This window comes from Sarcophilus harrisii, chromosome 2 (assembly GCF_902635505.1).
Source record: "Sarcophilus harrisii chromosome 2, mSarHar1.11, whole genome shotgun sequence".
NCBI classification, from domain to species: Eukaryota; Metazoa; Chordata; class Mammalia; order Dasyuromorphia; family Dasyuridae; genus Sarcophilus; species Sarcophilus harrisii.
The window spans coordinates 630,246,587-630,262,735 of record NC_045427.1 but is presented as its reverse complement, the minus strand read 5'-3'; the positions used below and the strand labels follow the sequence as shown (position 1 = coordinate 630,262,735).

The 16,149-nt window shown below is 53.0% G+C and overlaps 2 protein-coding genes across 4 annotated transcripts in view; one reads left to right on the top strand and one right to left on the bottom strand.

Moving 5' to 3' along the window:
* SCAPER (S-phase cyclin A associated protein in the ER) overlaps positions 1-905 on the top strand; it is a 352,222-nt gene extending 351,317 nt beyond the window's left edge. For all 3 annotated transcript variants that reach the window (XM_031956800.1, XM_031956799.1, XM_031956801.1), the window contains one exon: positions 393-905. In XM_031956800.1, the coding sequence (XP_031812660.1) occupies positions 393-496 (104 nt within the window). In that variant the 3' untranslated portion in view covers positions 497-905. The remainder of the gene's footprint in view (positions 1-392) is intronic.
* A 7,339-nt stretch (positions 906-8,244) lies between these two features.
* ISL2 (ISL LIM homeobox 2) lies at positions 8,245-15,135 on the bottom strand. Its single transcript, XM_031956798.1, has 6 exons — positions 14,826-15,135; positions 13,712-13,901; positions 12,560-12,822; positions 10,483-10,766; positions 9,746-9,913; positions 8,245-9,159 (listed from the first exon to the last, which is right to left on the bottom strand). The coding sequence occupies exons 1-6, from the start codon at positions 14,881-14,883 to the stop codon at positions 9,043-9,045; spliced, it is 1,080 nt and encodes a 359-aa protein (XP_031812658.1). The 5' UTR covers positions 14,884-15,135; the 3' UTR covers positions 8,245-9,042.
* Positions 15,136-16,149: the final 1,014 nt, after the last annotated feature.

Below are 16,149 nucleotides of genomic sequence, written 5' to 3'. Positions count from 1 at the left end.
TTGACCTTAAAATGAAGTTTCACCGCTCCTGAAAATTAAATTTGGTTTAAGTTTTTGCCTAAAAGAAAAGAAATGCAAAACTTTGTAGTAAAATATAGACAAATAGTCTTTTTCTGGTAATTTGGGAAGGGGCACAATAACAGTGTTTTTATCCTCATTCCTTTTTTTTTAAAGAAGCAATCATTTTTAAAAAATGCTTTCATAATTAATATTATCTGACTACAGAGGAAACATTTTAACCATTTTGGGTTTTTTTTTAAATGAATTTAGCAGACATCATTATTTCTCTTAAAGCCAATTATCTTTATTCCCAGCCTCTTGAATATTAAAATAAGTTTATTTTTAGCACACCCCAAATTTTAATCTAATGTTATGCTTTCTCTTTCTGACAGAAAAATTTTTCACTTCCCAAGATTACCTTGAGTTATGTAACAGATTTCCAGAGCAAGCCTGGGAAGAAGCCCGACAGTTTTTCTTGAAAAAAGAGAAAAAATAAGTTTGTTTTGGTTGGTTTTGATTTGAATCCATTCTGATACATTCATTGTTAAAAACAAACATTCTGTTCACACACACACACACACACACACACAAAAAAAAAATTTTGATACTCAATACCTGCACTGTAGATATGACATATACTTTGCACTATTTATAATTATTGTAGATACTTTCATGTTCTGGTTTCTAATTTTGCAAGTTGAGTTTGTTTCATTTATGTATAACATGGTAGGGCTTGGGAGCCCTGTGGTGGTAAACTTCTTGCATTATAATATTGGTGAAATTAGGCTTAAAAATGAGATCCGTTCTGTTCTATATATCTTGTAATAAAATAACTTATTCCGTTTTGCATTGTTGACTTTGTATTTCAGCATCAGCGTTTCTGAATAAACGGTGGTCTCACTTCTTGTTAGTGCAACATTAATTTGAAACAAAGATTTTAAAACATTCTGAAATTCCTTCCAAGTCATTCAAAATTGAAGTTTAAACTGCTTTTCTGAATGTTCTTTTTTTGAAATTGCGAGTAAGGGTATTTGTTCATTTCTACTGGGGTAAGATATTTGTAGTTACTGAAACCAACTGGGGTTGTGACTGTGCCAGTCAGCCCACTTCTTCTTAGCCAGAACCTCCCTTAAGTATCAATGGACTGAATTTATCATCTCAAACAAAAATAGTCATTGATCAAGACCTATTTTCCAGTATTATTACAACTTATTCCATCAATCAATAACATTTCTTAGCATGTATATTTAGAATCAAATCTCAGGTAATTGTAAAAATGTTTTTTAAAAGTTGACTACAGTAAGTGCCATTGTTTAACACTAAGTTGCTTGCCTGCTTTTAGAGCCTTCGAACATTGGGCCAGATTGCATGTTTATCCACGTTCTGGAGAACAGCAGGGTTCAAGGATTAGTTAGCTTCCTTTGCTTATCAAACTTTCTGAAGTCTTTTTTCTGGCTGACTGGGAGGTTGGAGAGGAGAGGGGTTTTTAATGGCATTGTTCTTGTCCAGAGTTTAAGGTTAATTTTTCTTCACTGTGAGCCTCAGGATCAGCTCATTTTTTAAGGCAATACACTCTAACATTAATTAAAACTAGTGGGAATTGATGCATGATACACAAAAATGAATTACAGTTACAATCATGGCTATTTAAAAAAAAGAAAAGAAAGATGCAGAAGACATTTTTCACCAAGCACTTTCACAACAAAGGAAACACCCCTTGGGCTCCTCAGAAAACTTGTATTTGTTTCTATTTTAAATTTGACTTGTTTGCAAAGAGAGAGGAAATGACAGGTCTAGCTCTAAAAAGTAAGTTTCGAGTTAACAGCAGTGTTTTCACTGCCTTTACCTGCAGCCTCTCCCTGGCTCCAGCAGAGGCCTTGAGAGGAACGGAAGCCGGGAGCTTGCTCTCCTCCAATTTATTTCAGATCCCCTTCTCACTGGCTGCAAATGGAGCTTTATTTAACACAGTAAATGGGAATCCTCCCCCTCTTCCCTTCTCCCTCCCCTCCTCCCCCCAGTAATTAACAGGTAAGTTCTGCAGCAGCATTTGACGTTTAAGATTCTTGTCCTAAAGCCAGACTTCCTTTTGGGAAAAGAAAATGGGATGGAGGGAACAGAGCAGAGAAAGGGGCCAGGTGACAGTGCTGGGACCCACCAAGCTGGCTCTTTTTTAATTAATAAATCCTTGTGGGTCCGTTGCTTGATTTAAAAGTTGAGTGACAGGTTTGTCACTGACCCCTGGGAAGGGGAGCGGGGTGCGGGCTCTCGCTGCGCCGGGAGGGGTTCGCCCAGCCCCCGGGATGCATTTTGTTACCGGCGTTAGGCCCCCGGACAGAGCCGGAGCGTCCCGGGCTCCAGCCAGTCTGGGAAGCCGCGCGCGCGCCGGGTCGGCCCCTTCTAAAACAATGATCCTCCGTTCTGATCTAAGTTTGTTTTCGGGCCCCTTCTCCCTCTGCCTCCTCACGGAGCTGCTCCCAGCTCTCCCCTACCTTACTCTATTAAAAAGGAAAACCCCGGAGATGAGGGAAGAGGGGCCCGGGCTACGTGCAAACGCTCTCCTGCCTCCGGCCGCGACTGGGGGAGGGGTGGCCCTATTCCTGGGGAAAGCTAACCCCGGAGAGGAGGCCGAGGCCGAGCCTTTAACAACCCTGGGCCTGGACGGCCAGGGGGGCGCCTCTGCCCCCGCCCCGGCTCCGGCCTCCGCACCTCGGGGTCCCCCTGCCTCTCGATAGGGCGGCGCGGGCCGAGGAGGGATGTGGCCGTCGGGGAAGAGCCCAACGCGGAGGCAGGTGCCAGCAGGGCCCGGGCCCCGAGAGGCCCCCCCAAGCTGACTGCCATCCAGGGCGGGCGCAGCGCCGGGCCGGAGCGCTCCGAGGCTGCCCCGCGCCTTCGAGGAGAGGCCGCGGAAGGCTTTCGGAGGGAAAGGCACCATCAAATATTTATAAGATTTCCTGCAAGACGTTTCACAATAGAATATATTTCTTATCTGGTCGGGGTTTTGCCAAAAAGCCATAAATTATTGAGACAGCTGTGATTAACCTCCCAGAAACCGGACCAGGATTTGCAATTAAACATTTAATTGAAACGGCCACGGAACCGTCCCCTCTCTCCCTCCGGCCGTCAGGGGCCGCGGGCTGGGAGGGGAGCGCCCGGCCCCCGACGTGCGCGGCTCCCAGGGACTCCGCTTGGTGGAGGGGGTGCCCCGGGCTCCCGCCCGCCGCTCCTCTCCGCCCCCGGCAGACGTGATTTAAAGTCCCCGGCGCGGCGCGCTCTCGGCTTTTACGACTCGGAGACATTCCCGGGGGCCGAGGGGCCAGGTGAGCGCCGCGCCGGCCGCCACATCTTGTTTCAATCTGGTCCCGAAACTCGGTGGTCTCCCCCACATCGGGACTCCGCTGCCCCCCCCCCCCCGCGCCCCTCTGCGCCCGGGCCGGCGCTCCGCGGGAGAGGTGGCGAGGCCCGACCCCCCGCCTCCCAGACCGAGGCTCCGGCGTGCGGTCAGCCCAGCCGTTGTTCCGGAGCGGGGGCCGGGCCCCTGCGGGGCGAGCTCACCTCCAAGGAGCCCGCCCGGGGAAGCCCGCTCCTACCCCCGCGAAGCTCGTTGGGCCGGCCGGGCCACCCTCCCCTCTGCGAGAGCCTGCCCCTCGGCCGGCTCTGCCTGTCAGCACCTCGATCACTCCCCTGCCCTCGCCCATAAAACCTGTCTGCCCGCCGACCTCGTCCCTGTCACTTCCTCCAGGACTCCTTTCGCCGAGTCCGAGCCCTTGGGGTCCATTAATCAAGCCGAAGAGCTGCTGCCTGCCCCCCGCCCCCTCTCCGGCCACCCTCATTCTCCCTGCCTCTCCCCCCTCCCTCCCCGTCGCTTTCTCTCTTCTTCAGTCCATCTCCTGTCTCCTCTCGGTCTCGCTGGCTCTTCCCCTCCCCCTCTCGTTTTCCTGGTCCATCTCTCGTCCGTCTGGCGCTTTCTCTCCTGCCTTTCCCCAGTCATCGCCTCCCGCTTCAGGTAATCCTCGATCACGTCTCAGAGCTTTCGGCGGAAAGAGCCGGGCCGGTTAGCCAGGTAGCTCCCTTTCTCTTCCGGGAGTCCCTCTCCCTCGTTAGCCCTCAATTCCTTAAGCGCCTCCTGGGTGCCTGATTGATTCCGGTTCGAGGCACTGATGACCCCAAGACAAGTAGAAGAAACAGGCCCTGACCTCAAGGAGCTTTCGTTCAATTGCGGAGGGGGAGAAGGGGGGGCGTTCTATCTCCTTGGTCTTCCAGTCTAACAGTGCTGTAAATTACTCAGCAAAGCCCCCCAGTTCCGCATCTGATCCGCGACCCAAGCTTTCCTTCGCTTTTCCTTCCTTGACTTCCAATTTGATAGTTATCTATTGTCCCCATTGATCCATATTCTCCATGAAGGGTCGCCATTGCCCAAGGGTCCCAGTCTCCCTCGTCTTATTTCATTTCATCAGCTTGGGCTTGGAATGGAGACAGAGATAAAAATGAGAGGAGAGGAGAAACAGACAGAGGAGAGAGGAAATGAGGAAATAAAGGGAAAGACAGAGAGACAGAGATGGAGGGAGGAAGGAAGAGGGGAGACCGAGAAAGAAAGAATAAAAGAGTGACAGAGTAGACAAAAAGCATTCTGAATTTTGACTAAAAAAAAAAAAAAAAAAAAAAAAAACTCGAACATCTTTTTCTTGATAAAATCTAATTTCCAATTTACCCACTTTCAGGTTACCAACCTGACACATCTCTGCAAATATTCACTTTTACTCCAAATATCTTCCCTAAGCTCACCCTTGCAAGTGAGCAGAATTGACTAAATGTGCAGCAACTCATTCATCCCAGCTTTTTTCCAGTGTAGACAATATTTGCTGCTCCGGATCCCCATCACTTAGTCCATGGTGCCTGACCCAATAGTAGAGACTCCAAAGAGTCTTGCTGCCAGCCTGGCTCCCTGGGCTTTTTTCTTCTTGGCCCACAAAAAGGTAATTCGATTACAGCTTCACCGGCCCCCGAAGCTTCTTAGGTGTTTCCCGGAAGGGAATTTTCCTTCAGTTTTTATTTCCCCCAAATTGCAAACTTCATGTAGTCCTTCCTACAAACTTTTATTCTCTGTAAAATACCCCCCCCACACACAAAGGTGACGTGAAACTGCGGAGATTTTGTTTTGAATCTTACTCGATCTCACATTAAATTCTGTCTCGATAACTAATTCCCTTCCTCCTCTCTTATGCCCTTCTTTGTTAGCTTGAGTTTTTACTCTGGGAACGGGTATCTCACGTCAGTAAGCATAAAATCCTCTCCTTGTAATTGCCACAGGTAATTTAATTTACAGGGAAATCCCTCTTGTATTACCGAAAATCTTTCAAGATGATCTGAGAAGCAGTAAAATTGCTATTCCTTATTGCTGCAACTCCCTGAGCATAGATCTGACACCCCACTAGGGATTGCTGTAAAAGGGGCTGATCAGAATCAACCCCTTCTCCTGGCAACCCAGGCTGAAAGAGAAGCTTTCTCTTCTTGTCTGCCCAGGACACCAATTGCAGAGACGCAAGAACGTGACGTTAACGCCTGTGGTACAGACACAGCGATACTGTGGCCAGGTTATTTCTTAACGGCCCCAAATTACCCTCGTTCGTGTGTGTGTTCAAACAGAAAAGAGAGGAGTTCAATTTTAAGGTGATAAAGCAGCAATCCGCAAGTACGTAGGAAAATGTTTGCATTCGCAGAACAGAAATGCTGCGGTGCAAATCAAAGTAGCTGAGAATCCGCAGCTATTAGCTGCAGAATTATTCCAAATTCTGATTTTAAAAGAAAGAGAAAGGGAAACTAAGAGAGAAAGACAGAGAAAAAAAGAAAGAAAGAAAGAAAGAAAGAAAGAAAGAAAGAAAGAAAGAAAGAAAAGAAAGAAAGAAATTAAGAAAGAAAGGAAGGAAGGAAGGGAAATTAAGAGAGAAAGGAAGGAAAGAAAGAAAGAAAGAAATTAAGAAAGAAAGGAAGGAAGGAAGGGAAATTAAAAGAAAGAAAGAAAGAAAGAAAGAAAAAAAGAAAGAAAAAAAGGAAGGAAAGGAAAGGAACTTAAGAGAGAAAGGAAGGAAGGAAGGAAGGAAAGAGAAATTAAGAAAGAGAAAGAAGGAAGGAAGGAAGGAAGGGAAATTAAGAGAGAAAGGAAGTAAGGAAAGAAAGAAAGAGAAATTAAGAAAGAAAGGAAGGAAGGAAGGGAAATTAAGAGAGAAAGGAAGGAAAGAAAGAAAGAAAGAAATTAAGAAAGAAAGGAAGGAAGGAAGGGAAATTAAGAGAGAAAGGAAGGAAAGAAAGAAAGAAAAGGAGGAAGGGAAATTAAGAGAGAAAGAAAGAAAGAAAGAAAGAAAGAAAGAAAGAAAGAAAGAAAGAAAGAAAGAAAGAAAGAAAGAAAGAAAGAAAGATTGATTAAGAAAGAGAGAGATGACTGCCGGAGCTTTGACTGCCCATAGTATGAAAAACCCCCAAACGAAAATTTGACTCCCCTGAACTTTCGCCCCTCTATCCAGTGGCTCAGCCCAAGGGGTAAGGAGAGCTGGTCTGTATTTCTGTTAGAAGGGAATGGTCTCAGTTAAGGAAAAAGATGCCTCCAAGAACCCAGCCCTGTTTATTAAAACCGCATCTGGGCAGTTCACGAGGTAAAGCTGGTCCTCATTAACCCTGCATATCTCCCCCCCTTATCTCTACGTTTGCAGCACCATTTCCTAAATCCTAAAGAAGGGAGAATGTTCCCTTTAATTCTTTCACCAGCGTCACCTTGACTTTCAGGAAGTTTAAAAAAAAAAAAAAAGACTTAGCCCTCCTTTCCCACCTCACGCTTTCTTTCAATCAGTCGTCCCCAACAAGACTTATTTTAAAAAGAGAGAGAATGAAAGAGAAAAAAAAAAAAAAAAAAAAAACGAAAACGAAAGATTTAATGAAAAAGCAATTGATTTTATGTGCAGATTTCCTCACCAGAGGGGGAAAAATGAAAAAAGAATAAGACATAAGGGGAAAGAGAAGAAGAAAAAGAAGGAAAGAGAGGAAAAAGAAAGCAGGTTTAAGCCGGAGCCTCCTGACAGCATCCCGAGCCCTAGCTCCTATGAAGGTGGGGGGAAAGGGGGCTGCCCCTTGCCCCCGGAATTGGCCAGCATCTCCTCCCCCAGGAGCACCCTGACTGCCGTCCGTCCCTGCGCATCCATGCGCCGACCCGAAAGGGTTAAACCCTAGTGTCTGGGAGAGACCGAGCTAGACCGGGGGCCCCGGAGCTTCGAGGTCCCCCCCCCGTCCCCCTCCCGTGGCTCCCCTCCGGCCACCCCCGAAAATCCAAAGCGCGGGTTTGAAATGTCACACCGGCTGAGCCCGCCCCGGCGGCCCCAGGCCCTCACGGCCCGCGGCTCCCGTGCCGGGGCAGGAAAGCAAGCCGAGCCTCGGCGGGCGGCCACGGCCCAGTGCTCGTGGGGGGCACGGGAGTCCCGGGGGTCTCGCTTGCAGGTGATGCCAGGGGCCGATAAGGGGCCGCCGGCCTCGCCTCTGTCTAGACAGAATTTAATGAATGCAGCGGGCCGAGGGCGGGGGGCAGCGGCGGCGAGGATCGGAGGAATCGACGGCTGGCCAGCGGGCCGGACAGTCCCGCCAGGCCGAGGCCAGCCGCCGACCTCGGAGCGTCTCGGTACTCGTATTTTCTCGAGGGATTGATGGAAAACCGACACCCCGGGAGGATGACGGCCGAGGGTCCGGAATGAGGGCTGGCTGTTTGCGGAGGCAGTCGTCCCTGAACGTGACTAAGGTCTCCAGGCTGGAGTCTAGGCCCGGCTCGGGACGGAGAGGGGAGGAGGGGGCTGGCTGCAGTGCGACCCAGGAGCAGCGGGACGGAAGGAAAGGGAGGAGGGGGCTGTGGGGGCTGTGACCTCAGCGGAGGAGGCGGTGGAGAACAGGTGTGACCTCAGAAAGAGGTGAGAGGTTAGAAGGCGGAGGGTGGGTGGGGTGGGGACCTCCAACAGCTCCGCCTTCCCTCCCCCTAACTGGCCCACCAAGAGGGGCGCCTCGTAAAGGCCCCGGGGCCAGGCGGATGGCGGAGCCGGAGGCGGTTTATCCCCTCCTGGCACAATCTGTACCTCCCTTTCGATTTCCTTTTCCAAAAAACTAGCTCCAGCTCCACGTGGCCCATCCCACCTCCAGCCCCCGAGGGCTGTGGGGCCCCACCCTCAGACTGAGCCAACAGGACACACCGGGGCAAGGCCAGAGGGTGGGGGGTTTTGCTTTTTATTATTAAGATCAAAATATTAGTCCCACTATGAACTTGCTGTTCTCAATAAATAGCAATAACTTACGTTTGTTTGTGTGTGTGTGTGTTCGGCAAAGGCTCACACACTATCTTCCGTCCACCGATAAATTAAAACATTTGCAAGAAAAGTCTCTTTCTCCATATATTTGGGGTTTGGTTCAGTTTCGTTTTGGTTTTCCAGCAATCATGCGATTTAGGGCTTTGGGCATTCTCTCCTCTGTTCTTCCTTAGCCCTCCCCCCCCATCCCTAACCAACAAAAGCACTTAAGAAAACAACCACCAGCAAACCTAAAAGGGAGCGGCCAGTTTTAGCCAAGTTGACCCCAAAGCCCTGAGTGGGTCATAGGGAGAAAGGGAGAGGTCAGCCTTCCCCAGCTTCTGGCTGGAAATCGATTTTCTTTCTAAGCCACCAGGTGAGTTGGGATGAGGGGAGTCAGAAAGCCGGATTACATGGTGTACTGGGGGAGGAGAGGGGAGGGGGAAGGCCTAATCCTAGTAAATCCTCAATTTGGGTTTTGCAAAAATAAGCCCAGCAGAGAAGGGGTTCTCCGGTTTGCAGAAGGAAGGTCACATCCTGGTGCTTTTGGCAGTCAAGACAGTATCTCTCGCGTCTCTCTCTCTCTCTTTCTCTCTCTTTGCTTTAAATAACAATAATAATTAAAAGGAGAGAGGGTTTTCAGAGAGCTGGAATGGCCTGAGCATGGGTGAGTCTCATGCAGGGAGCATGCTAGATCCACGGGACAGGGGGCCCTCAGGCCCCAGGCTCCTCACGTCTCCACCGGGCTGGGCACCATGCTGTTCGGAGTGTCCGGGAGCTGGGAGGATAAGGAGGTCACGTCGCTGCCAGAGGAGTTCCCCAGGGAGCCTGACTCAGAGAAGGACACCTGGGACGGAAGGCAAGAGGGGGGGAGTCAGAGACCTTCGGCTTGCCAGGCCTCCTCCCGGCCCACACCCCACTCGCTGCCACGTGGAGCTACAATCAAATGACTTTAAATTAATGGAGTCCACCCAGGGGCTGACAGCAAGAAGAGGGGCTTGGGAAGCAAAGTCCCTCCCCCTTTTAGAGCCATCTCCTCCCTCTAGGTTAATCCCTCTGGGCCGTTGCCCTCAGCAGGGGGAGGTTGGGTCCCGTGGCCCAAAAGGGCCTTTCAATCCCAAGCTAAGCAGCATTTAGCAGCTGGAGGGGAGCTGGAGGGAGGGAGGGAGGGCTAGTCTAGGCCTTCACCTACCACCCCCACACCTATCACCTGCTTCCCAGAGTTCCCTTCACCCTTCTGTGGGGGAGGAGAGGCCGGCCATCCCCCTTTCCAGTTCAGCTTGAGGTCCACTGAGACAGGAGGGGATCATGGGCCGCCACTCCTTCCCCACATCCTGCCATGGACTAGTCCTGGTGGAGCCGCGGCCACGGGGAGAGAAGAGGCTGCGTGCGAGGGCAGGAGGGAAGCTGAAGCTTGGGGCCAGGGTCCTCACCAGTTGCTGGAAGGCTGGCTGGTCTAGGTCACTTTGTAGGGCAAACTCGCTGAGTGCTTTCCAGGGGGGCTGATAAGTCTGGACCTCCACGGCACTGCCCTGCACCGCGCTCTCGTGTCGGATGGGGCTGCCGGCCACCAGAGGGGTCCCGGTGAGGCCCTGCAGGCTCTGAGGAGATCAGCACCCAGAAGAGATGGGTCAGGGCCGCCGGCCTGAATGGCTTTCCCCACCCACCCATTTCCCTTACCCCACCCCTGAAGGCCGTGCCCGGGTTCCCAGGCGCTCAGAACCTTGCAGAGAACCCCCCCTCCCAAAGTGGTCGATATCCCCTAACCCCAGCCCGGGCTCGGAGCTGCAAGAAGCTGAGGCAAAGCTTCCAACGGGGCTGCGCCGAGGAAACGGCGAAGGCCGCGATGGAGGCAGAGGGAAATGTCCCCCAGCCAGTCCCGGCCGGGCCTCCGGGCCGCTCCCGGCCTCCCCAGCTTGGAGGCAAGCAGTGCCAGCCCCACTGCGAAAGGGCCCACGCACCACCACCACCCCCACGCCGTCTGGGCCGTCCAAGGCTTAATTTAAACACTCCCCTCCTCTTCAAAGCGCAGCATAGTAAGGATAGCGCTACAGAGACGCAGAGTGCGCGGCTCTAAGCGCGGCCCGGGGCAGCCAGTGTGCGTGCGCGGGTCCCCACGCCCCCCGCGCGGCCCCCACGCCCCCCGGCCGGCCCCGGCCGCCTCACGCACCGTCTTGTCGCTGTGCTGCTGCTGCTGCAGCTGCTTCATGAGGATGGACTTCTTCTTGTCTTTGCAGCGTTTGTTCTGGAACCAGACGCGGATGACCCTGGGGCTGAGGCCCGTCATCTCCACCAGCTGCTCCTTCATGAGCGCGTCGGGCCGCGGGTTGGCGGCGTAGCAGGTCCGCAGCGTGTGCAGCTGCTTCTCGTTCAGGACCGTCCGCACCCGGGTCGTCTTCTCCGTCTGCTTGTGCACGTGCGGCCGCAGGGACGGCTGGCGGCCCGAGCCCGGCTCTGCTGGGGGACAAAGGGCGTCAGCGCCCGGGCTCCCGCGGCCCCTCCCACCCCGGCGGCCTCCCGGAGCCCGATTCCCTCTTCCCATTTCCCCTTCGGGAAGCCCAGGGGTCCGGGCTCTGGGCCCGGGCGGGAGGGCCCCCAGGCCCTTTAAAACTTCCTGCCTGGAAATCCCATTTCTTCTCTTTCCTTCCCTGCCAGCTTCCCGTGGTCTTCAATAGAAAACGAAACTCCAACAGAAAACACACACACACACGCTCCGCTCCACCCTCGGCCCTTAGAAGGACTTAGCCAGAACCCCCTCCCTCAACCCCAGCCTCTTCCTCTTCCGGAAACTCTGGGCTCTTGCCTCCCTGTCCCCGGAAAATCCTCCCAAACTTGGAACAACTATCCCTGCCCCACCCTGGACCCCCTACGGGCGGGGAGTAAAAATGCCCGGGGTTTCCACGGGCGGGCCTCTCTCCACCCCCAGCCCGCCCTAGGTCTTTCTGGCCCTCCCATTCCCCTTCCTAGCCCCTGCTTGGGGCTTAAACATCATTCTATTTCAACCGGACACACCGGGATTCTGGTTCCCTACTTTCCCCGGGTTGGGAAAGAATAAAGGCGGGGAAAGAAAATCAATTCTTTCCCCTCCGGGCAAAAACCGGGCTACTTTTTTTTTTAAATTCCCCCCCTCAAGTCAAGTCTTCTTAGATAATCTTTCCATCCAAGGTACACTAGGGTTGGGGAAGTCCTCGTTCTCCGGGGGGCCAAAAGTGCTCGGTTAACGGCCCCTCCCGGCCTTTCCCTTCCTGCCACTGTGTCCTCCTGCTGCCAGCCTCCTAAAATCTCTCTTGCTCCTTGTTCGAAGCCAGGTTCTTTCTCTTCCAAGTTGTTCCTCACCTAAGATTCCTCCTCTGTTCTCCCGGGTTCTCCCCTCTCCTAGACCTCCCTTAGATCAGGCTCCTCAGGCTCAGAGCCCAGCCTCTGCCTCCTGAGACCGCAGGCTCCTTAGCTTTCTTAAGGCAGGGTTTCAGTTCCATACATTATTCCAGAGTTGAGTAGTCTTGAAAGCGCCTGTCTGAGGAGCTTATGCCCAAAGAGAAGTGGGGAGTCGCTCTCTGAGAGGGTTTGAGTCACTGAATTCGGGGTAGGGGCCCTCATCCCCCTGAGTGTTCACCAACTCATCTTAATTCACTTTATAACTATTCAGGAAAAAATACCAGTACTATGGTGGGCGCAGATAATGCATATTCTCCACATATATTCAGCTATCTGGGGCAGGGGCACCCTGCTAATTCTGTACCTTCAACACCCAAACACAGATACAAACACAATTCTATCCACTGTGCGTCTCTGTCAGCCCGATCTATGTCACCAACTCAGGGACTCAAACAGCTGCCTTAAGGTGGAATGGGATCTAGTGTCCCGTGTCCCCAATATTACAGACAACAGAGCTTGGTTTAGTTATCAATTAAACACACTCACCTAGAAAGAAGCCGAACCCCCACTTTCAGACTATCGCTGAATTACCCAAACACTGAAACCTCTCTGTTAGTGAAGGGGGCCCCTTCTGTGGAGGGAGATGGTGCTTTCCTTAGAAAGGGTTCTCCAGCCCACATGCACACTGCTGTGTCTGTCTACCAGAGGCCCCAGTGTGAGACGGCAAGTATTAAATTACTCAAGGCCCTTTTTCATTCTCTCTCTCTCTCTCTCTCCACACACACACACACACACATACACACTCATCACACGCTTCCACACCACCCAAAGGCATTATCTCCAACTCCTCCGGCCCAGTTTGGGGACCTTACCTGACAGATGGAGGCTCCTGCTGCTCGCTAGGTGTCCCGGGCTCCGAGGACTCTCGGCCGAGGCCCTGTCCAGCAGGAGGCTGTGATCTGCCCGGCACAGAAGCTCGTGCTCTCTCAGGGAGAACTCGTCCCCGGGCAGCAGCTGGCGACTGCACACGGAGCAGCGGAAGCACTCGATGTGGTACACGTTCTCCCGGGCTCTCATCACCAGGTCGCTGCTGCTGAAACCCACCTTGCATTTGGCACACTTGATGCCGAACAACCTGCGGAGGAAGATGGGGGTGAGGGGGGGGACGGAGCCTTTGACCGCCTGCGGCGAATGCCCGACCATTCCGGTCTGCTCCCGGCCCGGGATAGGCTTTGCCTTCCCGTAGGCCCAAGCGACTTCTCACAGCAACATGCCCACCGGCAAGGGAAAAAGCAAATCCCCGGCCTCTAGATTTAATCTGGTCACTGTTCTATCTCTGCCTGTCTCCTTCACACACACACACACACACACACACACATCCAATTTACACACTCAGAAACATCGCCACATTTACACTCACATTCACGCTCACATAAGCAGACAGTCCCACTATATTCGCCTCTATTAAAGCACGGATACACACACGGGCCTCCATTTTCATTTCTAGTCACAATAATACATTCTTACAAATCCGCACACAGTCATACAGACACAAGATGCGTTTTGCCAAACCCAGGGATTTCTCTTTCTCTCTTTCTTCCTGTCTCTCTCCCTCTCTTTTTCTCTTTCTGTCCCTCTGGCCGGTTCCAGGGCCAGCATTTCTAGGTCTCTACTGACCAAGTACAGGGGAAAAGCTTGGCAGAATGCAGCGGATGCTCTACCACGGGGAGCTATAGTTTTCAAATGACAAGAGCTCGGCGTGCCGGGAGAGGATCCCTGCTCCAACGAAAACACTGGAGAAGGAACCGTACGGTGACAAGGAGGGAGAAAAGTTTCTGGGAGCCCCAGGAGGCAGCCCGGGGAGAGAGGTGCGGGGCTCGACTCGGGGCCAGCTTGGCCGGGTGGGTAAATTAGAAACGCGCGCTGGAGAAACGGAGCCGGGGACGGGGTGGGGGTGGGGGCAGCCAAGGTCACGTTGCAGGTTAGGGCTTTTCTTTGCACAGATAAACAGCGACGCTCATCACCTGATATAGTCCCTTTTACAGTACGTCTTGCCGTTTCTCACAAAACACGTGCAGGTTTCGTCCAAGTACTGGCTGCATTCGGCGCACTTGAGGCAGGCTGCGTGCCACTCGAGGTCCGGAGAGACCTTGAGGATGTACTGGTCGTGAATCTGAGTCCCACAGCCGACACACATGGCAATCCCCGGCTTTTCTAGCAGGGAAAACGAGCAGAGGACGCAGATTCAGGAACGGACCAGCAGCTGCTTGCTTTCCGAACGTATTTGCAACACAACTTTTTTGTGTGTTTGTATTTATTGCTCTCTCTCTCTCTCTCTCTCTCTCTCTCTCTCTCCCTCTCTCCCCCCCCCCCCCCAAGAAAATCACGACCACTCATCATCATCACCAGAAAAATGAGTCTATTCCAAAGGTTCTGTCCTTTGAAAGAAAAATCCAAGCCTCCAATTTGCGAAGGCCTTTCCCCCTTTCCCCAGATATTTTCCTTGCGGATCCGTTGGATTTTTCTTTATCATTATTATGAGGAGGATTATTTTCCTTGGAACTAGCTGAGCGATAACTGAGATGCGAAAAGCGCCGCGGAGAGCTCCCGTCAGCCTCGCCGAGCGCCCGGCTCCGCAGCCCCGGCCGCCCCGCTGAGTGGCCCCCGGGCGCTCCCAGACACCTACTAGCCACAAACACAGAGGACTCGCCCCTCCGCCGGCGAGCTGGCACCATTCACAATTACGAGGCGGCATGCTTCCTTCGGAAGGCACGGAAGGAAGGCGAGCTAAAGGCGAGCAAGAAGCAGCCCGCTCCTCCCTGCGCCCCCAACGCGGCGGCAAAGCCCCGGGCCAGCACCAAGAGTCTCCCAGCCCCGATATTAACAATGTCCTCCGCGGGGAGGACCAGTCCTGGGGCTCGGAAAAGGGCCGGAGCCTCCGTTAGAACCTCGGCTGCCTTGTCAGAGAGAAGCCACTTGTAGAAGCTGCTGAGCATCTCCCCGTCCGTATGGATATGGGGGAACATTTTCCGATATCATGCACACACACACACACACACACACACACACACACACCCCGTGCAGGCAGGCAGGCGCACACACACACACACACACACACACACACAGAAAAAGACTTACTCTTGGAGTGATCCCCCATAGCACCCAGAAAAGGATAATTAAAAAGAATATCCACCATGCGCGAAGTGTTAGGATGCAGACGCGAGGATGGTGGGCTTCGTCCGGGCTCGGCTCTTGGCTAACTAACTCCTCCAGCCCGGAGCACTTGGGTGGGAGAGGAATTCTGCACTGGCCCCGCACGCCGCATGACATCAGCACGCTCCCAGCCCCCCCGGGCTCCGAGCCCGGGGGCGGGGTCTGTGACGTCACGCCAAGATTTAGAGACTGAGGGGGGGCGGGCGGGGAGCTAGCCCGAGAGGTGCCGGGGGACGGGAGGAAAGGGGTGGGAGGGGGGCGCGCGAGGGAGATTGGCCGAGGGGGAACGGGGGCGACTTGATTGGCCGGAGTGAACAATGGGAAGCGGACACCCCCCCCCCCACCCCCCGTCCCCGGAATCTACAAGAATTCTCCCCGGCTCCCCCGGGGCAGTCAGCAGAGAAGGTCCGGCGGTGGCTAGCGGAGCCCCGCGCCCAGGCGAGCCCGCTCCCTTTCTGCCCGCGCGGCCCCCCGGCGGCCGCTCCTCCCTCCGCTGCCCTGTGTCTCAGGCAGGAGATGAATCTGCCCCTGGGAGAGCTGGAACGCAGACCAGCGCCGCAGTCACCATTTGGGTCTGTTCGCCCAGCCTTTTAAAGGGGCGGGGGAGGAGGGGGGGATGGCACACACACACACACACACACACACACACACACACGCACACACACACACACGCACACCCCCCTCCTGACTGGCTTTGTTTTGATGGGACTTTGAAACCCCCCAGCCCCCTTACCAGTTCTCCCTGCTCTTTCCTCCCGAGGCTGCGAACTTGGGCAATGGTGATGGGAAACATCTCCGAGCGTTCTCATTGAGCTTCCCTTCCCCCTCCCCACATCTGCCCGACGTGGAGATAGGTGTTGACATTGGACAGGGCCCGAGAGAGAGCTGTCCTCCCGCCGGGGCTGGGAAGGAAAGCTTAGGTGGGCGCTGAGGTTGGTTTGCCAAAGTTTCCTTTTTTTTTTTTAAAGGTTAAAATAGTCTCGATCAAAATTTGATGCTTTTAGGACATATTAGCAGAATAGGGCACTTCCTGTTGGGAAAGGCGTTTAGAGCTATTTTTCGCTTTTAGAGCAAATGACTTTGTAGAAACAGTTCTGTATTTATTGTTCATAAACCAACGGCGAGGATAATGATCAAATAAGGGTATTAAGTTAGGGTAACCGATTCCCTGAAGCTGTCATCGACTGTCATTGTTCCTGGATGGAGTGTGTCAATCTACTTTCCTCGTCACCTCCGTTTTTGCTGGACC

Excerpts from the sequence above, each read along its gene's own strand:
- ISL2 (XM_031956798.1), bottom strand. The coding sequence starts at position 14,883 with ATGGTGGATATTCTTTTTAATTATCCTTTTCTGGGTGCTATGGGGGAT. Across the intron at positions 10,767-12,559 it reads CAGGAGCCTCCATCTGTCAG|AGCCGGGCTCGGGCCGCCAG; the intron begins GTAAGGTCCCCA and ends GTCCCCCAGCAG. Across the intron at positions 9,160-9,745 it reads AGCCAGCCTTCCAGCAACTG|GTGTCCTTCTCTGAGTCAGG; the intron begins GTGAGGACCCTG and ends CTTCCGTCCCAG.